Genomic DNA, 27,907 nt, shown 5'->3' on the forward strand with positions numbered 1-27,907 from the left:
CTCTCCAGCAGGTGTGTAAGCATCCGAATTCCTACGGCTGCCCCCAGCAACACAAGCTTATGTTTGCTGAAACCGAGGAGATTGAAAGGGTAGCCACTTTCAGAGGGTCTAAGGAAAAATGTGCGTGACTTTCCCAAACACAAAAATTCAACCTCATCTCACACAGATCTGGCATGCATTCGAAGAGCAGCAGAGTGCTACCTGACTTAAAGGAGTTTGTGGGATTGGGGACTCAGTTATCTGATTGCTCCATCACTAGCCAACAAATAAAAGCCACTCAACTCTGTTCAAAACCAGTACTTAAACATGAGAAGAAGGAAAAACAAATGCATAGTAAAAGGGGCCAAGCTGGCACAAGTCACACGTCAGTGGTAAACAAGGCCCTATGACCAAAACAGCTCCTCCCATCAAGAAAATGTTTTGCTGGGTGAGTGGATGAGTAAGAAGCACACTCCTTGACCTATTCTCTCAGTTGGCACCTGACTCTGGCCAAGCCTTATAACATCAGGCGCATCTTCCCCACTGTCTTCCAATTTTTCCATGCTGGAGACCCTGAGCACAAGAAGCCCTGGCTGTCAGCAGCCCTAGTCTCGCCAGCACCTGCACCACTCCTGAGCTACATCTGTGTTTGATGGCTAGAGCCACCCCTGCTCATGCTAGCTGGTGGGTCCAGGTGCCCAGGCCCTTGGCATAACCGGTCCAGCTCCCTGGAGTAGGTCTTCCTCTCCGTTTCTGAACCCTCTGTTGCTGTTCCTCTTGTTTTCCCTATGCAGGCTGGAGACCTGCTTTGAGGTGCACCGTACTGCACCTCACATACCTCTCTCCCTGCACATGTTTTTCTGGCAGTTTCAGCAAATGCTTTCTCACCTGATTACTCCTCCCAGGAGCAGAGGAGCTTCAGTTACTACTCTCCTGGAAGCAATCGGAAGAGGGTATTAAGAGCAGGGTCCAAACCTGGCTATAGGAGGATTACAAAAATCTGGAAACACAGACCTCCATGGTTTATCCCACTGGCCTTGACGCTCAGCGGAAGGTGGCCCTTCATCCTCCTCTTCTGATGCCACAAGGTCAGGGAGGAAGTACGCGAGAGTGGCGCAGGACAGCACCGGCACACACCGGGTCCCTGCCAGGCTCCTGCCTGCAGCTGCCGGCACACATCCAAACCCATTTTTAGCAGCGGCACAGCCTGCACAGGTAGCACCAACCACATTGGAGCAGTTTTGCTCAAGCTAAAAGACAGCTTTACCCTCTTGTGACGGAGCACTCGGATACCTACAGAGTCAGTGCAGCTTCCCTCCGGCTGGGACCTCCTCAGACCGGGCTTAAATTGGAGTTGGGTGCTGTAATCCCATTACGAATATAGCCCTGCCGGGAAGCCACGCGTAGCATTTCTCTGAAGCACGGCATTTTGATTTTCAAGATTATCCGAACAGGTTGGGTTTCTCCCCCGTTCCTGCAGCCCTTGCTCCCGCAGACACCTCTGGGAAGGGACGCGAGGGCGGACGGGGGTGCGCATCCCGCCGGCCGCTGCAGGGGAGCGCTCCCGCCGGGCCACAGGCTCCGCGCGGGCAGGGGGGACTCGCGTGGGCGGCGGGGTGACATCCCCCCTCACTCCCGCCTCCCCCCGCAGTGGCCCCGCCGCCTCGCCTCCAGCCGCCGCTTGGCCCTGCAGCGGCGGCCCCGGCCCGGCCCCGGCGGCCCCGGGCGCTGCCGCCCCCGGCCCGCACCCCCCACCCCGGGCCCCGGGGCCGCCCCCCGGCCCGGCCCCGAGCATGCTCAGTGCCGCCCTGACCTACTTTCCCCTGCCGGAGCCGGCAGCGGAGCGGCGGGCAGCGCTGCGGCACGGCTCGGCTCGGCACGGCACGGCACTGCGGCAGCGCCGCGCTCCTCCCGCCCCGGCCCCAGCCCGGGCCCCGGCATGGCGCTGCGCGGGGCGCGCTGAGGGGCGGCGACGGCGACGGCGGCGGCGACGGCGGGGAGGGGGGCGCTGCCGCGGAGCCGCGGCGGCCGCCGGGTGCGAACGGGAGCAGCCGGCGGGCAGGTGAGCGGTACGCGGCGGGGGGCGCGGGCCGGCGTTCCTCCGGCGGGAGGGAGGGCAGGTCCCGGTCCCGGTCCCGGTCCCGGTCCCGGTCCCGGTCCCGGTCCCGGTCCCGGTCCCGGGGAGGTGCTGCCCGCCTCCTCCTCGACCGGCCTCGCCGCGGCGCCGGCACCTGCCGCGCTCTCCGGTCCCTGGCGCGGTGAGCCCCGGAGCGGGCGCGCTCCCCCGCCGCCGGCGGGGGCCCCGGCGGAGCCCGGAGGACAGGAACGGCGGCCGTGCCCGGGGGAGCACGGCGAGCCCGGCAAGCCCGACATCGTCCCTCTCCGGCGCGGCTGTCGCCTGGCCTCTCGCGGGGAGCCTGCCGTGGAGAGCGGTAGCTCCCCGCGCAACGGGAGTGGAGTAACGCCGTGTTCAGCGTGAAAGTTGAAGTGATTAACGCGACTCAGCCCCGGGGCTTGCGGGAAAGTGGGCTTCGGTAGGCAAAAAGCTGCTGATCCCGGGGTGTTACTGGAGCCCGCCAGCTCCTGCGCCCCGGCTGGGACCCGCGGTCGGGGCGCTCCCGGCTGTCCCGCCCGGGAGGGGAAAGGGAGGTGCTGATTCAGTTCAGTGGAGCTGGCTTCTTCAGTTGTGCTGCTTTAAATTTAAAGCAAAGGCTGCCTCCTGATACTTTGCTTTAATTACCCTTTTACTTGTCAGGATGGTCTCGTGAGATAAAACTCCATTTCAGAAGTGCCCTGAGGGAACAACGATCTAAAACTTCAGAGCTGGCTTGCAATAACTGTCAAAGGCTGTTTCCTAACGGGGCAAATCTGAACAGTGTAGGACGAGCGAGCTTAAGAGAACGGAGAGCACTGCTGAGCAGGCACTTTTCTAGTGCATTTATCTGGAGAGTCTTGTAAAAGACTATGCTTCCTAACAATCCTCTTTCAGTTGCTAAATTAAAGCATCTCGGATGGAGCTTCCCTGATCCCCCCCTCTGGAAATACAAGTACCGCCTGTCTAAGCAATGCTAAATACTAAATGCGACCTCATTTGGTATGTATTTGTCTGAAAGACTGTAAAGTTAGTTCAAAGGGAAAAGCACAGAGGAATTAAAAGGGGGGAAAAATGTAGCATTTTAGTTGTTTAGAGCCATTACACCGTGGAAGAGGACAAAATATGGCAGATCTCTTTTCAGTGGAGATGATGATTGCATGGCAGGCATCTTTTGTCTGGCTTAGCTGTAGAGTTAGCAACAGCACCATTGATATCCTTGTGGTTGGTGTAGTAGGAATCCTTTTTTATTAGAACTAGAAAGCCTTCTGATTTAGACTGCAGTATGTCAACAGCAGTTGATGTCGAGTGCAGCTTACGCAGCTGGAGTGCACATTGTACGCTCTTTTTTTCTGAAGAATTTTAAGTTTTCAGAGGCCTAGACAGACAGCAGAACATCCACCACCAACAACAAAAAAAGACTTTCTTCCTTCTTTAATACTGTGATATGTGGTATTTGTCCAAGGCATGTTTCCCATCCTGAAAGCTTAGAGATAAAATCAGTCACTCTTAAAACATTTAACACGTGGTGGGAGCATGGCAGTGAATTCTGAAGTGATATACATTGTACTACTCCAGTTGCCTCCCTGCCCTGTCCCCCTTGCCTCCCTGCAACGAGACAGGTCCTGCTCTAATATGGAGGAGGAGGATGGAGTCGCCACAGGAACCTTGTTAAAGCGTATTCATCACTTTAACCGGGAGGGGGGGAAAACAACCCAAAACCAACTAACATAAATATGCAAAGCCACCCACAAACAGTTTAGGAGAGGGTCATGTTTGTGACACAAAGATCTGGGTGCTGGGGAATGATTTCAATAGAACAAAACCAATCTCTGTTTCAGTTCTTGCCTATAAAGTTTGGAATCTGGGAACTGGCGTTTCTTTTATGGTTTAAACTTCTTGCCACTGTAAGGCACTGCTGAGATACGGGTGGAACTTAGAGAGAGTGAGCTTGCCAGGTGCTTAAAGTAACCTGTACTGAGCTTTGCTAGCAGTGTCTTCTTTCTCTGTTAGCAAGCTGCATCTTTACTGGAAGCATTTGCAGGCACAAACGCCTATGATCCTACTTTGGTATACCCTGGACCACATTAATATGTCACCAGAAGGCTGTGGTGTAAGACCAAGCTCCTGGATAATTCCTGGAATTTCCTCATTCCTGCAGTTCTGAGCTGCTGTCCATCTGTGCAGACCTGGGTGCCTTGGCAAACCTCTCTTTGTAGTCTTAATTTTTTTATTTAGTTCTGTTAACTAAAACAGTGGCATTTTCTATCCACATACAGACCCATCTTAGAAACATCATCTCCAAGACAATGGAGGTGCTATTACTTTTTACCAGTTACTATTATTAAAATAATTCGTAGCAGCATTTTAGAGCATCATATCGTCTATCTGCCGGGAAGGCTGCAAAGGGCAGACAAAATTTGTACCTATTTGTGTCAAGAGGAATTCAAACAAATTTAGTGGTTTTGATTTAGCTATATAAGTAATTTTGGTAGTGGACTCTCTTATTTCAGAGTAAAAGTGATTACCGTGACTAACACCTGTTTATTGGAAATAAGGAACTCTGTGCAGATGTGTATAAGTATCTTACTTTGGAAGAGGGCCAGCACATGCAGAGGAATTACATGAAGACTAACCTATGTAGCCCAAACTTAACAAATTGACATGATTCTGTGACTCTGAGTTTGTTATACCAAGAAAGGATTTCTGCTGATATTTTTAATAAAGACATGCAGGGCCAGGGCACATATCCTGTGCTGCAGGTGCACCACTGTGTGTGCAGTTCCCAGGCATATGTGTGTGACTGCAGTACACAGTCCTGCCAACAGTACTGAGTGCTGACAGCAGTACTGGATGCTGAGAAAGTTATGTTACTTTAATGTTAAATTTTTTAACCCAAAGTAGAAATAACTGGCAAAAAAGTCTGAAATCATAAAGGGTCTTTAGTAAACTCTCGAGGGCTTCCAGCTAAATTATTGCATGTACATGGCCTTATATAGACATTCGTGGAAAGGGCTGAATTGATCACGTTTGTGTACAAGCAAGACTTAAATTATTGTGTGGTGCAGGGCAAACTCCCTTGAATCCCATCTGCTATCCTCTTTGTTGCTTGTGGAGGAAATAGGCACAGGCACTTTTAACCTGAAATGATCATTTTCTACTGCAGTCAGTCATGAATGGTTAGATTCCTTTAAATTCCCCTTCTGACAAGGTTAATCCTGTCCTAATCATGGCATCCACGTGTAACCTCTTTGCCCTTTATCCCGGAAACCAATAAATGTGAAAGCCAGTCATTAAAAATTATATCCACCTTGCAGTTCTGTAGGGATACAAGAGAATTAGTCATACTCAAATCTGTTTGCTCCTCTTTCCCCCCCCCCCCTTCTATATTCCAACTGAAATGGGAGCCTTTTGTTAAAATAGTGTAATGAAAACTGTATCAGTGCATTGAAAGCGTTCACTTATTCAAAGCACATACACAATGTAGAGTTTATATATTAGCAGTCTTTAGCACTGCAAAGCACTTCATATCTTTGTTTAATCAAAACTTAATTTTTAATTTTATGTCTTGTTTGAACATCCTACATCTGGAATTTTTTCTTCTTCATTTGGAAAAATAAACGAATTAGATGTGCTTAAAGGATGGATAGCTTTGGCAAACACAGCTCAAAAGAGGAAGCAGAGGGAACTGAATCAGGCTGCATTCTGCATTGCTGTGTTCTAAGCAGGGTCACATAAGTCATGCCAAGAGCATATGAGGTCTGTTGTATTTGCTGACTTCGGTTATTTAAACTGTTGGCAGAATAATGCTTACAGAGTGCCAGTATAAATAAAAGATAAGAGGTGAGTAAAGAAAATGAAAGATACATAGAACTTTGTATGCAGATGTATGTGCAAGTGTGGGAGAGGTTCTCTGTGCATCTTCTTTGTTCCTCCTGTCTCAACAAAGGGGACTTTTAACCATTGATTCATCTGCAACAGCAAAACAGCAGCTATGCTGAGAGCTCACAAAGAGTTAAGCAAGTGTCTCTTAAAGCCATACAGATGTTTCTGGAATAATATCTTTGTATACAAAACTATATTGAGTGGTAATTGTCCAGCCTCCAAATAGATACAAATGCTAAATAAATCTGGATAATCTACATAAAAGAAGTATTTATTTGTAACACTAAATCTCCTGTAACGAGTGTGCACCTAATCAAACATAGGCTGGCCTTAAAAAGTCTCCACTACCAATAGTGTTGAATCTGCTTTATGATCTGGGTGGCCCACAACTCAGTAGGACATTTCCACCGCAATATCTGTCTTGATTAAAAACAGCAAGCTTCTCCAATAAATATAAAACTTTGCTTTGCTTTTACTGCAGTCATTAAACACCTCCAAGAAAGAACACTTAAATCACTCGGTCCATATCAAAATGCAGATATGAACTAGAACTTATTTAATGAAAAGTTAAGCATCCGAGTTGTCTGAGTGTTTTTGTTACTTTGGTGTATTTCATAAAAGGTTAATTTGATACAGCAGAGATGCTGGGATTATGGGAGCTGTAACATCAAAAGGGAATTTTTCAGAGGTTTGGCATTCTTGATGTACTTATAAATAATCGCTCCAATAATTACCTACCAACAGCCTTCCTCTGTTAATTTTTAGCTTAATGGATTAGGGTCTCCTGAGTGTTAGTTGACATGAGGGGAGTGCACATCAGACCTTTCAAAGACACGGTTAAATCAATGGGTCCATTCAAATATTTCAAGTGAATGGGGTCTTAAAGTCTCTAGGACACCATATGCTCACTAGTTTTGCAATATCGAGATATGAAGTAGGATAAAGAGGGACAAAACTGAGGAGACATTTACAGTAAATATATTCTAAAACTTTTACACGCTCATAAAGGCAACATGAAGAACTCCCTCATTGTACCATTGCTAAATAGAATGGCACGTGCTTCTTTCCCTACACTAAAAGCCTGGATATAGCATTCGTTTTAGATCACACATATAACATGTGAAATCACCTTATTGCCTGGTGATTTCTTGCTGCAGTTTATTGATATACTGTGGAACCCTGAAACTAAGATAACTGAATCTTTACAGTTGTTAACTTTACTCTGTTACCCCCTACAGCACTGGATGTGTTTAGAACAAAATATAAATTCAGAAGAGATTCTTTACAAATTTTACTCTGTTTCTGCCATTAATGGTAGAATAAGCTACGGCCCTTGATTCTTCCGTTTTCTTTTTTTTTTTTGTTATTTATCATTTGTCACCTTACAAAAATTGGCAAATGTTTGCCTGTAATAGCTTACCAGTGCCTACAAAGCACAGAATTAATTTACAGGCTTCTTTAGTATCATTTCTTTTAGACAGCAGTCCTAGAAAAGGCCTCTAAGTTGCCATACTGACAGGTGCTCTTGTTCATTGCCCAGGGCCGTGTACTCAGAGGACAGTGAATACACAGAAGACACTTAAGTCTCCACATTCTGCATAAACCATCATAATCTATGAACCTGTGCAGGTAAATGATATACAGTCTCTCTTGAATCTTCATAAATTCCCAGCCCTTATTTTATCTTGTGTCAAGAAATTGCAGCCTAGTCATTGTTAATCAAAAAACTTCCTTCTCTTTCCTCCCACTTCCCCATCTTCCACCTCAGTTTCACTGAAATTTGTCTCATTTTAGAATTATGAGAAGCAATAAATACACATGCCTCAGCTGTCTTCTTTACACCGTTCAATAGTGTGTATATTTTTAGTAACATCTCTTCTTACTCATCTACCCTCTGAAGTCAGTAGTCTGAAAAGGTTATCTTAGTTTGTCTTTGAGACTCACTTATTTCTGCTTTATTCTATTTCAAGATTAGATTCACCACAATTGAAAGTTCTCTAGCATCAAGAAGCCAGATCTAGCAGCAGGTAATAACCCATGAACTTTAGAGTTTGACTCTACATGTGGGGAAAAAACCCAATGTTCACTGTTGCAGACAACCCAAATAAGTGGTGTTTCATTAGTTACTTTGGCTGGAAATAAGTCCTCTCTATATGGCAAAGGCACCCATTTATCATGTAAGTACAATGAAGAGTGCCAAACACATTTTTTTTTCAGGCTGTAGTCAACACTCTCAGCCTGTCTCATAATTCTAAAATGCTGCTATTAAAACAGAAAAGCATTACAAAGGGGATCACGAAGGCAACTTCCCAGGATCCCATAGAGAAATTTTTAAGACTAGCCATATTTTTTCACAGTGACTTCTCCAAGGCAATTCCTGGATTTGTTTCTTGTGTATTAGAGTTTCTTTAGGTTGGGATGGGCCTCTGGAAGCCATCTGGTCCAACACCCTGCTCAAAGCAGGGCCGCTGTAGACCGGTTTGCTCAGGTTATGTCTAGTCGAGTTCTGGACATCTTAAAGGATGGAGATTCCACAGTCCCTCTGGGCAAATTGTTGCAGGGCTTGACTGATCTCCTGGTTAAAAAATTGTTCATAAATAATCATAATTCCCGTTGTTGCAGCTTTGCCCCTTGTCCATTGTCATTTCACTGCACACCTCTGAGAGGAGCCTGGGTCTGTCTTCTCTATATCCTCCTGACAGGTGGCTGAAGGCAGCAAGTGTGACACCAAGTGGTTGAGCACATGTGGCCGGGGCAGTATCATACAGACCTGATCAGAAGTTTGTAAAAGATTCTCAGGCAGCTGAAAGCAGCTGAAGAGTCTGAAACATGCACGTAATTGGGAGCTGCTGCCCGGTTGGGAAGCCTCTATCCAGCTGTGCAGAAGGAAGCTCTTCTCTTAAAATCACCAGCATGCCGCCTATTCAACATAGCCAGGACAGCAGAAAACCATGAAGTTATGAAGGACTGAAATCCCCCCAAAAAGAATAAACAGAGCAGCTCTTTCAGAAGCAATCCTTAGTATTTTATTGACTAGCAATGACTAGAAAAATAAGTGAGAAAGTTTCTGCTAGCTCTAAATGAGGGACATTTCTCTTCATCTGCCTGTCTGGACCCTAATAGCTTAACCTTTTCAGTAGGTGGTTCTCACCCTTAAGCCTATGAACTGGCAGTGAGCTTCTCACCTTCTGTGTGGCATAAGTTCCTACATTTGCATTCTGTTCCAGTAAAACCTGTTAACTTTTACTTTTGCCCACTCTGTAAAGGCATTGCCCATGGAAACTAGGAAAGGTGATAGGTAGTTTTTAAATAATAATTAGCTTTAATTTTGTTTTGTAGCATTATTCTTGGTACTTATTTATAAACAAATGAAAACTAGAATGAAAATAATTTCATTTTTGTCATCCCTTAAAGCCAAGCCAGATAGCATTGGGATGTTAAAGCTATAGGAACATAATTGATGCTTTATACAATAAGCTGGCTTCTTGTGCTTCACTTCTGAATTGAATAACCTCACAGTTAATAGGATTACACATTATACAAAGAACAAGAACAGGCCAGTCTTACAGAAGTGAGTGAGCCAGGAAAAGGTATGCATCACTGCCCTCCTTTTCTGTTCTTTTGTGCTCTGTCATCATGTTGTTCTGCACAAATGAAGTACCTACAAACGTGGCCCCTCACCCACAGTCATTTTCTTTGGTGGCAGTAGTACTGGTTAGCAAATTCATCTGTGACATGAAAAAATAAATGGTCAATCAGAACATGTCTCTGAGTGATTAATGTTCCCAGCCAGTTCAAGCTGTGTCTTCTGTTTAGACTGATGCTTGATTTTGGACAGAGAAGTTTTAACCTTAGTTTTTGTCCCTGTTTCACACAATTAGGAGTAATACTACCACCCTGCAGCTGTGCTTGTTCTGGAGCACATTCCAGGGAATTTCTCTGGATAGAAATGCATAGAAAGCATGCTACAGCTGGCTATAATGTCACTTAGAAGAAAAGCCTGTCATAGTTCCCTCATGTGGCTCAAGTCTCATGCAATTTGCCTTGAAAGTTAATCCCACGAGCAGTAAATCTCTTACTTTCAGATCTTCAGTTTATACCATTTCGGTTGGGGAAGAAAAAAGCAAAACTATTTAATGTAAGGACCACTGGCAGTCATCTTTCAGTGGTAAATGTTGCTACAGATACAATACAGCAGGGTAAGTTACCTATATGTATGTTCTAGGTGCTGGAGGAGAGTTTGGGGATTCCTCTGATTCCATCTTGGGCTGACTACAGCTCAGAATAGCCAGGGGTGTTCTTTTTCTTTTTTGTGCACTATGGTTTTAACACTGGGGGGGTGAAAGGAAAAAGTGTGTGTAACCACGTTAAATATATTATAAACTTCTAAAAAGTAAAAGTATTTCACAGGTAGCTGATGTGCTTTGGGGATAGGAGAAAGGAACGCTTACATTATTTCCAAAAGCAGAAATTTAACTTTTTGTTTACAGTCACCCTTTTGTGGCAAAAATGCTCTCTGAGACTCAGTTTGTTCCTACAGAGCAATGCTCAATATTGCAGATGTCCTCCTTCATTAGTGCCCTGTGTTAGTCTCTGTCTTGAGGAGTTATTACAGGAATCTTTGTTTTAGTCTAGATCCAGCTTTCTCTGAATTCAGGTCAGATTAAAAGTTTACAATTTTGGCTGCCTTCACCAGGTTTATCATGGGCCACAGCTAATTACTGCCTCTCACGGCCAAGATCCTGGTGACAGCACTGTGCCCACTTCTCTAATATTGTGGATTCTCTTGCTTCTTTGCCAGAAGTGGGCAGACATCACTAGCAGTCCTATTTTGGTCTCCATAGCCTTCTCCCCATTTAGTTGTATGATTGAATCATAACCCATTACATCACTTATGTGCAACAAACCAGCTGGCTCCCAGATTTGGTTCCCTGATCTCCTCAGGCTGCTGCTGTGCCTACGGCAAAGCAGTAGGATGGAAACTCTCAGGAAATCTCCCTTTGCACCAGAGTCTGATGTGAGCACGTTTTCTGCCCTTTCAATTCTCTCTCTGCTTCTTCCTGCCTTCGTAACCTGACTGTAGCATTTTTGGTCCTGCCCAACAGGTTAGCAGAGAGTTCTGGACGTGTAGTTCCCTGCATGGCCACCCTTTAACTTTCTTGTGCTAGGTGAGACTGAGAAGACCTTCTTTGTAGTTTCTTCCACTTTTTTGTTCCCCACTAACAGTGCAGAGGATGCACACCACAGAAGAGATTCCCTATCACTTCCTAGTTGCCCTGGGACCATTTGTCTAAACCTGAATCTTAAAAACACTGCTCTTCAGAGAGATCTTTCCCTGACTCCTCAAACATACTCAGGTGTCCATCAAGAGCACGTCCCTGGATGGCACGTGAAAGCAGCAGCCACCATTTCCAAACATTCTGCTTTAAACCTAATGTGGTTATTCCTCATACTAGCCATCCAACTGTATTTATTTCAAACAAATGCATCTGCAGAGGTATTCAGCATTTTCTTCATATTCTCCATTCCAGAAACATACATGGGAAAGTATATTCCCAGGAGTGACATGAGTAGGCATGAGTCTCCCAGAGCAGACATAAATTATTTGGCTCTATTTCTTAAAATTTACTGCAGCTATTTATGATTCAATTCTGTGCCACTATGAGGGAGTCACTCTTATTTTCAGATGAGTAACTGACCATGTTAAGAGCCAGTCACATTTGCTATTGCTACACAAAGGTATGGTTTTTGCTTTCATATGCTCCGTGTTAAACACAGGTAAATGTACCGAATAGGCATGTCTTACATTCTTACTGCCATCACATGCTTTCCAAACATCCATCCACAGCATCCCTGTGTTGCAGGGATTCAATGGGCCACCAACTGCCTTGAGCTTCCCAATACACTGGGAGTCCTTTCAGGTTTTCTGTTCACCCGGCGGGGTGATGCTGTTTCGTCTCCTTCTGGAATGCAAATTGCTCTCCATGCTAAACACCGTTTTTGATTGCTACTGATTTTTCTGCCATCAAAAAACATGGTAGGCTCAAATACAATAATAACAAGCCACAGCCAGCAATTACTAACACAAAGCTGTATCAATTTATGTTGTTCTTTTGCCCTTTCCCATTGTCTTAATCTGGCCAGTCTTTGTTCCTGCTCCCTTGCCAGGAAGTGTGACGCGGCTTTTGACTTTTCTGTACGGCACAATGCATATCTATAACACTGTATAGAAACATTTTTTAGAGTGAATATCTGTAACCATAAAAAACGGCTGTCTCCAAGGTTAATGGAGTAGTAGAAATGAGATGTAAATAGTTACTGAATAGGCAGAATTGAAGGATTTTTTCTGAAGTGCAGATTCAGACAGGCTGTACCTACAGAGAACTTAAGCGCAGGCTCTATGTCCCCTGCAAAATTGGAAATGGATTTCTGAAGTCATTGTTTATATGGCTTTATATGACAAGTGAGATTTGCATATTAATTTAAAGTTTAAAATTATTCTGGCTGTTCAAGACAAATATTTTCACATTAAATAATTAGAAAAACAGAGGAAAAAATGAGGGCAGGCTTGGAGTTGTGACAGGCATCCACGCCATGCATGCAGCTTATCTAAAAAAACATAGTTCGTTGTTTCTAGAAATGATTCATCCTACAGAATGGAGGAAACTGTTTTGCTCTTTTAATAACAGTTGTATCTATTTATATGAAATCAAATTCATTGCATTACAGAGAACAGGGGATGAAGAAGAAAAAGTCAAATAGTGCCAGTGAAAGACAGTAGTGTTGTTTTCTTTCCTTTTTGAATAGAGAAGAAAAGACGGAAGGGGATTGCTTGTTTGGTTTGTAGTGTTTCCTTTATATACGGAACTGACCTAACCTTGTCAGCAGTCATTTTTCATGATAAGGTAGATGACTTAGAATAGTGTCAACCAGATCTTTAATAAAATGTAAAGTTTTGCAAGTAAAATGTTTATTTGGGGAAGGTTTGTTAGATACTCCCTGTTGCCTTTATTTGGATGCCAGGTAGATTCCTCCTACTAGTAAGTTTCACTAAGTTTCAATTATTTACCTTGCAAACACATGAGTAAAACCAATGTAGTTAGATACTCTGATGTGATTTTAACATAATTTATGGCCCTTAGGCTCTGAGTGAAATTTTCAAAGGTGCTCGTTTTGAGGCCAACATTGTGCCCTCAGTCAGTACTGAATGCCAGTTGTGTTCACTGGGAGCATAATGAGGCCAATAGAGAGCACATTTGTAACCTCCCCTCCCTTCTCGGTCTACAAACTGAACTCACTGTTTAAGAAAGGGCTCATTGTAGATGATTAGTTGAGGGAAAATATTGTATTGAGTGTGCAGAAAGCATACAGGCAAAATGCTTAATGCCACAGAAGGAATGGAAAAGTCCCAACTTCACTTGTATCTCAGAGAAACCTTACCCACAATTATGTCACTAGCAAGTACTTTTTTTTCTAAATCTGTGCTAAAAATGACATTGAAATGACTTTATCAATTACTAAATATCCTCTTTTAAGAATATTCTTCTATGCTATGTTTTATTTCAGAAAACTTAAAAAAAATGCAGTAACTTAAGAAAAGTGAACGGCTGGAAATATTTTGCTCTATGTGCTATTGTATTTGGACAAAATTGTAGATATTAAGGATTCCAGCACCAGCTCCACAAACCTTTGCTGGAGCAGTTGTTTCTTACACCATGTTCCACAATTCACCTAAGACCACGCACGTGACAGAGTTGCAGCACTGAACTGGTAGTGACAGCGCTGTACTTTTGTTTTTCCTGTTGATTTTGCAAATGTTAAAAAAATCTGTAGAACTTTTGGCATAAAATTGTAGCTGCTGCTACTGTAGATAAATTGCTGCTGAGTCTCTAGGTGATAAAAGCCTTCTCCCACGCCTGCCACTCTGAGCAACGCTATTGCCAGGAAAATGTATGCACCTTTTTCCAGTAAGAATAAGGACTGTGATAACATTAGCATTTAGACAAGACACTGAGCTGATGATTGTGAAATGCATTAATGGCTGTGTCACTATTTTAAAAGAGCACATCTAATGGATTGTTTATACATGCCGTCTCATTGTGCTTACTTATTTATTTCATAGGATATTTTAAACCTAAAATTGCACGGATCAAAGTAGACCTCTCCTGTGACCTCCTCACCTCAAGGGCCTGCGTTCAACAGAACCGATCCCAGTTCTCAGCCAGTTGCGTATACCACTGAAGGAAAATGAACATTCTGAATAGCCACCACTTTTTGTACTTTCTGCCTACCACACACCTTGTCATCTTATTAGCAACTTTGACGACTGCTGAGGATGTGACTAATAGCACTTTCAACCGCACTGACGTGAACATGGGATCTGTGCCTGTGGTGATCTCCCGTATTGACCATATTATAGTCAAGGAGGGGAGTAGTGCCTTGATCAACTGCAATGTCCAAGGTAGTCCTAGCCCACATTACAGGTGGTACAATTCCAACAGCCGCCTGCTCCAAGAGGAAGAGAACAAAGGTAAGCTCTTAGTATTCTCGCTGATACAGCCTGTCCAGAGACAGTCCTGATTTCATCAGGTTGAACAATAACCTGAATTTAATGGCCTGACTGTGGTGTTTCCCTCTGTGAAAATATATGAAAGCCCAGTGGCAGCCATAAATTTGTTGTGGACACCTTGGAAGAAAACAATAACGTTTCTATAATGTGTTATTTATAGTAACACATAGCAAGAAGCGGAAGCACTTAACAGGAGGTGTAGACAGACTTCTTTTCATTGGAAGACTTTGGGCTTGATCCTATTTCCCATTCTGTCCTCTTTTGTTCTTCTATGGCACCAAAAAACTCTAAAAAACTATTTTCCAACTCACAGGAGGATTCTCTTGACATTTGGGAATAGTTCATTGGCATGAATTCAACACAGCTAACTCCTTGATACACCTCCTGTCTTTATGCATAGTGCCGTGGGAGTGTGAGAAACAGGAGATGCCCTGAATGACCAACAGAAAAACCTCTATAGGGCAGCGGTCAGAAGGACAAGCCAAGTTTGAGCCTTCCTGGCTTTAGTTAAGACTCTTCAATTGCATTTACCAGAGACCTTAATTACACATTAGCTTGTTTTCCTTAAATGGACGGTTTGAGTGATAATCCTAGTAATACTTCTAGGGAACATTTTGGGGGGGCGGGGGGAGGACTGAAAGGTGTTTTGCTCATGTAATCCTTCCACACTGACTGCTTTGTTCACAGCATGATGAAATAAACTCTTAGTTATTCATACTGAATGCAAGATAGCTTGCCTAACTAACAGCTGACTTGAGGGAGAACTCTGCTACGATGGGAGTAATGATTGGCCCAGCTGGATGTGCAACAGCAAAGTGTATCTGTAAAAGCTTACTGCATAACTGTGTATGTTTTACATTATAGTATTTTATCGTTTTCTGAGTAAAGCTAGAGAAATGAACTACTTGAGCTAGTAAGTGGACTTTCAAATATAATTTGTGTGGTCATGGCAACATATTGTGATTGGGGCGCTAGAGTGTTTTAATAAGGCTCACTAACAGAAATTTTCCTCTTTAGTTAGGCATCTAACTTTAGGTCTTTTTATAGTCACCTGAGATAGCTGGCTACTAACACAAACATTCAGGTAGGTGAGCAAAATCTTTGACCAAATCAGTAAAAATTGCAGACGTAGTATTAAGACAACATCACTTTAACTTAGACTTTCAACAGTTTCCTCCTATAAGAAACTGACTGTCCTCCTGTAAGAAATGCTTCCTAGCACGACCTTTCTTTATGGTGTATATAGTTATGTTGAGTATGGCATTGAACTGTTATCGAAACCCAGCAATGATAACGTTTTGTAATCATTGTTTTCTCATTAGGCTTATACTGTTTGCCAAGGCCCATTGGCACAGAGCCAGTCATTGAGCCACAGTTCAATGCCATTATGTCATTTATAACAGCTGGAGCCAGGATATATCAGCAAGGCATCTTGGCATTTTACAATTAATAAAGACCTACTTTGCCAACATTGTAACACAAAGAAATACTAAGCAGCCAATACTCTGTGTTTTTTTCTTACTCTAGATGTGGAGAAAGAAGTGTCAATTGTTAGAGATGCTGACGTTTCTTCTGTAAGGGAGATTTCCTCTGAATTTGCCTAACTTTAGCAGATCAGTTGATTTTATTTTACATGATGGTCTGCTTTAGACTGAGCTTTTTACTTGTTCTGTAATTTTTTAATTTCAGGCAAAGGGATTCAGCTGTTTTCAAGAATTAAGCTAGGGCAGAAAATAGTGTTTTAGCTAAGTTAAAAATTCGAAGTAAGAGGATAAAAAGATGTAATTAAGAACTGTCTGTACAGGAATTGAGGCAGGGATCTTGTGGGAATACTTTCTACATAGGCTTCTACTGGAGATAATGTTAAAAAAACCAATTTGGATAAGGCATGTTTAATTAGAAAAACTTTCAAAATTGTAAAAGCTCATAAGTACTCTGAATTAAAGGCTATTTTGACTAACGAATTTCAGAATTGTCCACAGATTCTTCCTTGAAAGAAATAAAGTAAAAAAACATAATAATCTTTTTAACTTCCATGAAAATGATAAAATAAATGCAGAAGCAAGGTATATACCAATCTGTGGTAGGGCTGCAATTGTTGCCTTGTGACTTACATGCATTGCACAGGGGGTTTGTACCGGTTTAGTCCTCTAATGACAGATTCTGTGTCTTTGCACAGCTGCCTTAATAGACTTAAATTGCAGCTGGTTAGGTCAGGTTTAAGGTCAGGTTTTCTGATAGTAAAAATAGGTAAACACCTGAAATTCCTTGCTGTAGAACGTTACTGACTGCCTTCAACAGACACCTGTCAGGAATGGCTTGGGATTATGTTACAGAGATTGAAAACAGTTGAGTCTACCTCTGAACAGCGGTATGTATTAGATGATTGTGTTGGCTTACACTGGCCTATGTCATTGTGTTACAAGGAAATCTTCTGTATGACACCTCCCTGTATGAACTGTTCAGAAGGCACAGAGGTACTCCTACATTTTCTGGCTGTTCTCTCCACCGTGTGAACGCTTCCAGGGACAGGTTTACAAGAAGAAAAGAATTGACACCAGGCTCTCCTATTGGAGTTGAATTGTGGTTTTATAGTGAAGTTGCAGTTTAATAAGGTGATTCACACTGAAAAAGGCAAAAAATACACATCCCTAGCTCTTAAATGGTAGTGATATTTGAATAAAATGAAGCTTACATGGGGAACTAAAAATCTAATTCAGTATCAATATATGATGATATGATGGTGAACACAATAACTAGCTGAATCTTGAATCACTTCAGCAGCGATAGGAACATTGGGTTTTAATATGTTGTTTCAAACTCAGTTTAATAGCTAAATTGTTCTGCCGTGCCAGATTCAAAGGGTATGAAATATACATGTACAATTACACATACTACCAAAGACATTGATTATTTTACACTGATAGAAAAGTAAAAGTAAAAGAAGGTCCGCCAAGGTGCATAAAAGTTCATACTGGCAAACAAGGTGTTCTTTTAGTTGGTCATGGCTCTTCTCTTTACCATCCATCTTATGCCTCCCATCCTATTTCCCTTTTTTAAAATCATAATTCAAAATTAAATTCTGAACACCTCAGAGGGCAGGCAGCATAGTATATGATGTCTGAAATTTTGCCTTTTTTAAAGTTTACATTAACAGAATTATATGAGATACTGTAACGAAACACCAAAAATAACCCAATTGTAAGAAAATGCATTGTCCAGGAACAAAACAAGGAGGGACTTAGTAGGTTTTTCTGCCTCACAATCCCATTGTAACAGTTCTTTGAGGAAGTGTGGCACGTGTTTGGGAGGCTGTCTGGGGTAAGTGGTAATATCTTTGTAACTTCACTGACCATAAGATTGTGATAGATGTCATGCATATTAACTAATCTTTTTATGAGACTTTTAGGGCATGATCCGATTAGTCACAGTTGATGTCAGGGATTTGATAGCAACACAGCTAGGGTCTCAGGGACAGAGGGACCTTTGTGATGGTAAATACTTTGCCTTCTTGTGAACATTATTTCCTTCTTCCAAAACCTGAAGCCAGTTTGACAAAGCTGATGTTTAAGACTATACTGAGCACATGAACAAAATACTGCTAACTAAGTTATTCTGTCTCCTCTCCAGCAGGAAAATGGTGGTTTCTTGACAATGGGCTACTAAACATTACCAGCGTGTCTTTTGAAGACAGAGGTAAATACACGTGTGTCGCATCTAATATGTATGGCAGTGTTAACAATACTGTGACGCTGAGGGTTGTTTTTACCTCCGGAGATATGGGAATCTATTACATGATTGTCTGCCTTGTAGCTTTTACCATTGTTATGATACTCAACATTACTCGGTTATGTATGATGAGCAGTCATCTGAAGAAAACAGAGAAAGCAATCAATGAATTCTTCAGAACAGAAGGGGCAGAGAAACTCCAGAAAGCCTTTGAGATTGCAAAACGTATCCCAATTATCACTTCAGCCAAAACGCTCGAGCTTGCCAAAGTAACCCAGTTCAAGACCATGGAATTTGCTCGCTATATTGAAGAGCTTGCTCGGAGCGTACCTTTGCCACCTCTTATCATGAACTGCAGGACTATAATGGAAGAAATTATGGAGGTTGTGGGTCTGGAGGAGCAAGGACAGAATTTTGTACGACAGACAGCAGAAGGCCAGGAAAATGCTGAAACAGATGAGCTGTATATGATCCCAAATGCTCTGAAGCGCAGTGACTCTCCCACAGCGGACTCTGATGCATCATCACTGCACGAACCACCTCAACAGATTGCAATAAAAGTGTCAGTTCACCCATTGTCCAAAAAGGACTGCATGGACGGTCAGTCACAAGAAAGCGTGCAGTTGGACACCAAGGAAGAAGACACTCCTCAAACACCAGCACTTCCTGCAGAGCCCCCTCCTGAGCTTTCTGCCGAACTCAGTTCTGATGACACAGCATTGGCAAATGACAAAAATACATGCGTTATATATGAAAGCCATGTATGATAGTTACTCCTGAATCTATGCATAGCAGGAAAATCAGGTGGAGCTCTTTTTAAAAATACATATTGTACTTGCCGCTAAGCCTTACCTGGAGACTATCATAGCAAAAGCATGTATGAGAATTATTTGGCACTTTCTTCTCAGTTTGACTTTAGTTTACCATGATGTATGGCAGAGTAATTGCTATTACATTAATATTAATTGCTCTTTTTGATTAGGGGAATTTCCAAGAAACATTTACCTCAGCATTTTCTAGGCTGGAGTCACTTGTAGTGGCCTCCTAGAAGTCATTGGTAGTCTTTGATGTTGGACTCTTGAACTTACTGAACATAAAACTGGTTTTCATTTTCCTCCTTCACTCTCATTATTCCCATCTATTGCGTTTTTGCAAATATTGTCTTGTGAATTTGAAATACTGCCCAAGAGGCAGCACTCCAGTAGCCAAATAAAGTCCTAATAGATCCCATTTACAAAGCCCGTTTGCTTAGCTGCATTGTGATTTAGAGGACTTTAAAGAACGTTAAAATGTTTCCATTTCATTTGAGACCACACTGCTTAGGCACAAGGGAAATAGTTTTCCCTTTTCCATGGAATGAAGATGCCAACAATTGTTTTTTTCACATAGAGAAAGAAATTTGAGGTGTATTTTACAGGTGGGAAAGCCTGTAGGCTTCTTACAGAAAGTTGCAGTCACAACAGCTCTGCAGGGATTTTTGCATATATTTGACCATTTTTTACTTTGAAGTTTATATGGAAGACAGCTGCAAATATGCAAGATGTCTTGTTTTGTGGTAATTTGGTAGGAGTAAGTATGCACTACCTTACCAGAAGATATGCAGGTTCCTTAACAGACCTGCAAACAGCAGTAATTAGCTGATGACAAGGCTGAAAATGCAGAAGATCCTTTTATTGGGATTCTCAGTTTTGTGCAGATTCATATTCTGAAGACTAAGCCTAAATTCATCTAGAAGTGTAAGTTTGAGAGTGTTTTATGGAAACTAAAAAAATAAAAAGAATTATAATAAAGTGTCCTGTGACATTACAATGACGATCACACACATTATAATTGCTTTGGTATTTTAAGAACCTCCTCCCTATGTAGGATGTTCATTGCTTGAGTACACGTGATTCTACCCCAGTAAAGCTTTAATGATCACAGCGACTGTGGCATTAAAAAGGATCAACATTTATGCCAGGAAATGCCAGGAGTGGAAGGGAGGTGATAGTTTCTATTGCAGATAGACAATAAAAAGGACCTTCTCTGGAGTGAGTGTGGAAAGCAAGCACTTAAAAGGAGGAGTTTGTGTAGGATTAATAGCATATTACATAATTACCTGACACACATTTAATTTGGAACTAATGAACAAACTATCACGTTACAGTTTTTAAGAAGAACTGTAGTGCAAGTATAGATACTCAAAATAAATCTGGAAGCAAGTATATTGCAGAAAAAGAAGACACTTAGGTCCATGGGGAGATGATGCATGGATGGCGCTCTGGACATTTTATTGAAGTAGCCACATCTGCATAAGGTGTCCGTTGGAGGCAACCACGTATATTAACTGCACACGTAATTGAGACCAAACAAAGTCAATGTTGCAGCTGCCTAAAAAAACCCTTGATAAGGGACTGAGGTTTTATGTCAACTTCCTCATATTAAAGTGCTTCACTAGCTTCGCCAGCAGTGCAATACAGAAACACCCCGTGACTTACGTAGGTGATGCAGAGAAGGCTCAATATTTGCCTTTCTATGGTTATTTTAAAACTATATGTTTAATAATGGACTTCAGTTTTTGTGACCAACTTGTGAAAATGACGGCATTTAGTTGCCTAACATTTGTTCGTGTCCACCACAGTGGCAGGCATCTATATAAAATGCATTTGCACATGCCCAAAAGGAAACAAGCAAGGGCAAAGTCCCTATAGGAATGTGGCTGGAAGTATTTTAGTTCCAGTGAAGCAATATAAATCTAGAACACAGGGTAGATTAAGAGAATACCATAAAGAACCTCACTTCTGACCAGTGTGATTGAGAGTACTACTGATGCAAACTGTTGACTTCTTGTCTGAGTCCAAAGTACGTATCTGTTTGGTGTTCACAATAATTTTTCAAATCACTTAATTTGCTTCTGGTTATGAAAAAGGATGAGGGCAGAAACAAAAGCAGGAATTTGCACTAAATTCTTTTCATTCACCTTAACCTCATGAAAAGAGTTATCTTGATTTTTCTGCCTGTCTAGCACTTACAAACAATGCTCATGCATTTTAAGGTTACCTGCCTGGTGCCAAACTAAGATTGCACAGAGCAGCAAGGATGTTCTCCTTGAAAGCATAAAAATAACTTTTAAATTACACTTTAAGATGTAAAAAAATTAATGTTTCAAAATTATTTATGGCAATGCAGTATTTTAATTGTTTTTTAATTATGAACTTTTTGCAGTAGAGACCAGGCCCCTTCATGTATTCATATGGTTATTGGTACCAGGCAGTTCTGATCCTAACTACTGCCCTCAGCCTGTCCTCCAGCCTATTTATTATTTATTTATTGAGGAATATTTGAGAGCAAACGATCCCCATGGTTTTCTTCAGTATCTCTTTGTAAACTTGCTTGAAGGTACAGATTGTGTTTTTTCCCAGTGGTTGCCCACAAAGAGCATGTATTTGAGGTACCACATATGAGCAACAGTTATTTGGACTAGATGCACGTAATAGGTGCAGTGCTGAATTCCTGATGTCGCAAAGTCAAAGGGAACCTTGACTTTGCTGGAGCTGGACTCACTCGGAGCTGAGAGTTCATAGGTAGGACTGGTCCGGCCAGTCTACTCTAAAGACTTTGGACATTTAGTTTTCTAGTTTTGTTGGAATAAGAACAGCACTGTATCTGAAGAAAACACAGACTGTAATGGTTCTGCTTTATGTATTTTTTCTGTTTTCATGTATGCTGCACAGTATCTTTATGTATCCATTATATAACACCTGTTAAGCATAAAGCTTTTCACATGCTTTCAGACACTTCCTTTGTGGGAGGCAGATGGGAAGGAAGATCCAAACCCACCTTTCCTGTTCCAAACTTTCTGGCTGTGCTATTATAAAGTAAACAATTCTTGCAGTATGTCTTAGGGAATGGCTATTTTATGGTATAAGAACACAATTAGCAAACATAAAATTAATGATGGCTCTAAGGAAACATTAACATTTGCCTTGTTATGTATTTTCATGCACCTTAAGCACTTCAGGGATGTTACAGTGATCTGTTCCCAACATTGGACTATGCACACCTTTTGTTACATTGTTTTATTTATTATATCACCAAGCAGTAACGGTTCTTAAAACACTTATAATCTGGAAAATCCAGTCCAACTGAATTTGCGTTCTAAAAGCATAAGGAACACCAAGCCAGGCTTAGAAAGGAAAAGAGATTTGCAGGATAGATATATTTACCCTGTTTAAACATATTTTTGTCAAAATTTCATAAAATGTGACTAGATTTCTGCAGCACAAGAAATCAGTGCTGGATTTGAATTTTACACTTTTCTTTTTGCACTAAATGTAAGACCATATTAATCAGACCATTTGCACATAGTGCTCACTCTCTACTTGCTCAACATTTTCTTTTTGAGCAGCATTTGCTTACTGTTGATCCTTTTTTGTTCTCTGATTTGAGTATGCTTGTAATGAAACCTCCCCTTCAGTCATTTTTTGAGATTGTCATTTGAAAAACTTATAAGAACCCATAGATCAGCATTTTTATGCAACTTTATTAATATTGGGTGAGGCATAGTAGTTCACTTCTGTCCTTAAAAATTACTGTATAATCATAAGACTTGCAGAATGTCATATACAGGCAGATGTTGATTTTTTTAAGTCAGTGCCTGTTTTATTCTAATGTACATATTATGTCAGTTCCTCAGTTTGCATTTACCTTTTGACAAAAGTACTGTAACATATAACCAGGGCTTTCTGACACTCACTTTGGTTCAGATCAACTGATTCTGTAAAGTTCTGTGTTGAATTTTAAAAGTTCTCATGGAATATCTTGGCAGCATGCTATTTTAGGAGTTGGCCTCCTAAGTATGCCATACTTAGTGGGACAACTGAAAGCTTCTTAGGTGCAAAGGAAATGCTGGCACTAAAGTATCTTAAGTTATATTTCATTTATTATGAAATCCTTTTTGATTTTACAAGAAATGTAAGACAAATATGAATGTGTTCTTTTGAGAAGCAATTACTGTATTTTAATTTAAATAACTGTTATGATTTTATAGTTCACGGCCGTAAACCACAAAGACCAGTTCACGCTGAAGTGGCAAAATGAAATGTGATCCAGCTTGTAAATTGATCATTGTTTCAATAAAGAATTTGCACTGAGCATGCCGGGTTTGTACACACTCAGCAAGATGATGGTTTCCTAGTAAGGCTATGCCATGGCTCCAGTTCAAGTGGAAGTGAGCTGTCTTTCATTGTACATCTGCTAATATTCCAGAGACACTGATGAGGAGAAACAGTTATTTACCTAGAAAGGAAGTTTTAATAAAGGTCTGAAAGGGAACTGTTGTAATTATTCAGAATATAGACCCAATTGTTAATCAGTGCTGTTATCAATACCCTAGATTGCTCATGTATGTAGCATCTTGTCTTTGGAAGCATGTCAGCACTTCCACATGTAATCCAAAGGACTTTTTTGTTAGCTGTTTCCTCTCTGACCTGTCATGGGGCCTTGCAAAAAGTCTTGCTGCTGTTTCAGAGTTGAGACCAACAAAGTAAGCGTCTCTTCTACCAGAGGCACCCTAGTACCAAGACAAAACAGAACTGTGGGTTGCCATACCCACCTGCATTCTTTCATCCACCCTTAAAGGATAAGGTGAGATGGCTTTCCTGTCCCACAGCAGCTGGACTATTATCACTCCCTAACAGCCTTAAGCAGGACTTAGTTGAAGCAGACACTGTAATACCTTGTCCTGGCTCTGCTGGTGCTACACAACTTGCAGCCAGTGGCAGTCACTGACAGAGACAGAGTGGGGGGACTTGCCCTTTCACACATGAAAGATTTGCTCTTGCCAGCTGCCTGTTCTAGGCTGAAAAACATATCCAGGAAAACAATGGCTATTTATTTCATGTTTTAACTCTGCTGTTTCAAAGAATGCTCCAATTTTTGAAAATATTTTCAGAAGCATTTTTATTCAACAGTTTCAGTTGAGTTAAATGGGGCTGAGAGATCCACAATTTATCTAAAAATATCTATGAAAAATAGTGAAGGGGTCACAAACTGATCATAAAAACAGAATGCGTATGGCTAAAGCCATATGCTATTTTATTGTCTCAGCATGGGACCCTGTCTTGCAACTGGGGTAGTTTGCTATGTTGTGACTTTTTTTTTTATATAGTACAGCACCACTTCAGGATGCTCCCCTCCAGCATGCTGAACTCCTCCAGCAGCTTTGTTGGGGCATTTTTCAGGAAGGCAGGGTATCGTCAAGCAGTTGGTTCCAGTCAGCTATGCTCCTGAACACTGTGAAATACGCTCTCCCCAGCCCCAGTGCTTCTTACAAAGAAGGTATTTTCATGTGGAGGAGACTGCCTTACATCACTACTACAGAGGCACTCCAAAACTAAAAGCTGCTGGTGGGTAGTATCTCCACAGAGACAAAGATGGGGACAGCAGAGAGGTCTCAGCTCTTCTACTAAGACTGGAGGCAGGGAAAGCTGCTGCATAGCTCAGGGCTGGTACCCCCGATATTTGCAGTGCTGTAACACCACTTCCCCACAGGACTGGATGTTTTCTAGTCCACATCCTGCACCAGTGCCAGGAATATCCAGCGAAGAGACTTGAGAATCAATTCCCTTTCAGTGTCCATTTCTTCCATCTCTTCCTCTCCCCATCTTACCTTCCTGCACTTTTCTTTGTCCCTACCAGTTCCATAGTGCTACTTCTCAAATAAGAACAGGGTGAAGTTAGTGGCTGGGGCAAGTGTTTCTGCACTTCAGACACCTCTGTTCCAAACAAACCTTTCGTAAGTCCCAAAATGGATTATTTTTTTTTGCCCAGCTGTACCAGTGCCGGGCAATGCTATGTGCTATATTTAGCTCTCTGGCTCCCAGGCCCAAACTGAGTCATTATACTTTTACAGTAAGGGCTGACTCAGGAATCCATGGCATCATGTATAAGTCTGTAAATTGGTCACAGACAGTAACAAACTGAAGCTAAGTTATCAATTCCTTTTTCAAAATCAGAATGTATGGCAGCAAACAGATGTGACAGACTTGGGACACCCAAGTTATGTAATGAGAAACTATTTCATAACACAAGCAGACGAGGCAAGGATGAGAAAAATTAACAGCCAGCCTTGTATAGCATGGAGAATACATGTAAAACCTTGCTTATGACTGAGTAGAAATGTAGCGTAAGTATCAAATAAATTTTACCATTCTATAGCCACTTTATATTTTGAGAAGAGATTCTTTTAACTCTAGACCTTTCCTATGTGGGCAAGCATCATAGGCATGGAAATACTACCAGAGTTATCAGAAAGAGCCTTGTCTCTTTCATCTACCATTTTTGAAATTATTTTCAGGACTATTTAGCTATGCATCAAAGACCAACCACAGACTGCCACGCTGTTGTGAAGCCATGGAGTCTGGGAGCTCCCATCTGAGATGCACAAGCTGATCTTTCTGAATTATCTCTGTCTTCTCTTGCATAGGTTTTGATTGTACCACCCAATAAACCACTCATATTTATTAATGGTTGAGGCCCAGGCATTCTCAACTGATAATTACAGAGAAACAAAATAAATGTCGCCACCACTTCCCTCTTTCTGAAGCCTCTTATTGCTTCTACCTCAAGATTAGCCCTGATGGACAGATAGCCCTTGAGTTGTTTGGGTATCCTTAACTCCTTCCTGCTGGTGAAAGCTACCTTATTCAGAAAGTAGGATTCAAAAAGACAAAAAAACAAACCAAAACCAGCCAGAATAAGAAGCTCCCTTCTAAGGAGACAAGCATGGATCCTGCTAGTTTAAAATGCTTCATTATCCTTCTGTCTAATATGTGCAGAATAAACAGCCTCAGGAAAAGATGGTAAAAAATAGAAAGAAATTTAAGAAGATTTAAATGGAAAACTTTTTTCCTCACTCAGAACATCCAGAGGTGATTTATCGTCAAAGTATATTAAATTTTAACTCATCTAATCATGTGTTCCTTTGTTTTTAAACATACCCAAGTGGAGAAAAGGGAGATTCCTAAAAACAGTGACATTTTCATCTCCAACCCCAACATCATTAAAAAAATATGAAAAATATTGCCCAGCCTTCTCTCAGGACACCTTTTGCCAGGGAAGATGTTTCTAGCCCTTTTTATGGTTCTGCTTAGGTGACTGCAGCTTCCTTAAGGGATTGGTAAAAGTGCATTTCTTTTCTGCTGTCTTCTTCTTGGTTAAATATTCTCTAACTTTTATGATCTCTGTGTATAAAAATCAATATTCCACTGAGGATTTATCTTCTTGCTTCCTTTCTCCATGGTAGCATTCCATTTTGATACCTTTTTTGTGTTATGTTTTACTGTGTGGATTTTTTTTGTTTGCCCACATTTTAAAATAAATCCAACAATTTTAATGTTTTTTCAGTTGCCTGTTTTGGTACAGGATCACTCATGCTTATCTGTATAATTCAATTTTAATTATGCGGATGTACAATTAACTGCTCCCAGATTGGTGCAGGATGAACTAATCAATAGGCTGAAGCAAATTTCTGTTGCAGAACAGCATGAACAGAACAGATAAAGGCGTAATTCCCAAGATACAAGTGGAATAAGTGTTCTCAGTCATATATGACTCTGTGATTATGTTACATACTTTTGTTTGTTCACTTCAAAAAAGTTGCATATGATACATCTCTGCCTTAAATAACATGTTTCTTTTTGCTTAGCCTCACATCATGGATGGACTTGCACATTTGCACGTGTCCTACACTTGTACATCAGCTATCCATTATCTGGAATGGTTTATCTTATTCATTGGATAGCTTCCCAAGTGCAGGAGCTTCTCTAAATGCGATATTTTTTAAGAGACTGCAGACGGCTTGGTGACACTATGTAAATGATATTCATTTCAAATGCATTGAAAAATGCTTTTTCACATTTTTTAAACTGAAATGCTGTATTTCTATATAGGCTGATATCTATGTTAATAGAGTCTGTTTTTCTGTATTCTTTTAACTAGAAACTCCAGTTTTTCATAAGTGTGCAGTAAAATGACAGTAATATGCTGCTGAATAAAACTGCTTTTTGCAACTACAGTTTCTACATTTCGTAATCCCTGTGTAATCTCTGTTAAACACAGAGCTCATTCTTTAATATATATGCCACAAATGAGGTGAAGGGCTCCAAATCTGTTATTCATGTAGCCTGCATCAGACTACTAGTTATTTTATTAGAACATATAATAGACCTACCCTGACACTGTAACTCCTATTGCAGTTACCAGAAATAGCCCCAGAGCATTAGCCAAATGTTATATGATACAGCACTGTTATATACCACTGAAAACTATGCTCCTACTCTACACGAATTTCAGAAAAAAACTCCAGAGAAAACCCATCCCTTCTCAGCAGGGAAGCAGGGACTGAAAGCCTCTGAAGTACCTAACATTTCACTTTTTTTCAGGAAAAAAACCAACACCTCTGTAGTTATTGGGGATCTTGCTTGTAAAATTGATGCAGGAGTTAAAATATCATCAAAGATGGAGCTCACTGCAGCAAGTTCATCACTCCCAGTCAGTAGCTGCCAGTTGTCAGGCAGTAGCTAAAGGCACTTCTCAGGGTAACCCATGATACTGTAAGGAAGCAAATGTTACTCCATATCATGTAAACTGGCAATGCACAGGAGACTATGGAT

General features: G+C 41.5%; 1 protein-coding gene across 2 annotated transcripts; it reads left to right on the top strand.

Moving 5' to 3' along the window:
• The first annotated feature begins 1,798 nt into the window (after nt 1–1,798).
• On the top strand, nt 1,799–27,273 carry MFAP3L (microfibril associated protein 3 like). Of its 2 annotated transcripts, XM_064449724.1 has the most exons (4): nt 1,799–2,041; nt 7,497–7,585; nt 14,079–14,486; nt 18,156–27,273. In XM_064449724.1, exons 3-4 carry the CDS (start codon nt 14,204–14,206, stop codon nt 19,019–19,021), a joined length of 1,149 nt encoding a protein of 382 aa, XP_064305794.1. In that variant the 5' UTR covers nt 1,799–2,041; nt 7,497–7,585; nt 14,079–14,203; the 3' UTR covers nt 19,022–27,273. The 2 variants fall into 2 exon arrangements, with proteins under 2 accessions (XP_064305794.1, XP_064305795.1); XM_064449725.1 differs by lacking the exon at nt 7,497–7,585.
• Nucleotides 27,274–27,907: the final 634 nt, after the last annotated feature.

The sequence above is a fragment of the Phalacrocorax carbo genome, chromosome 4 (assembly GCF_963921805.1).
Source record: "Phalacrocorax carbo chromosome 4, bPhaCar2.1, whole genome shotgun sequence".
Taxonomy (NCBI): Eukaryota; Metazoa; Chordata; class Aves; order Suliformes; family Phalacrocoracidae; genus Phalacrocorax; species Phalacrocorax carbo.

Excerpts from the sequence above, each read along its gene's own strand:
- MFAP3L (XM_064449724.1), top strand. The coding sequence starts at position 14,204 with ATGAACATTCTGAATAGCCACCACTTTTTGTACTTTCTGCCTACCACA. Across the intron at positions 14,487-18,155 it reads CCAAGAGGAAGAGAACAAAG|CAGGAAAATGGTGGTTTCTT; the intron begins GTAAGCTCTTAG and ends TCTCCTCTCCAG.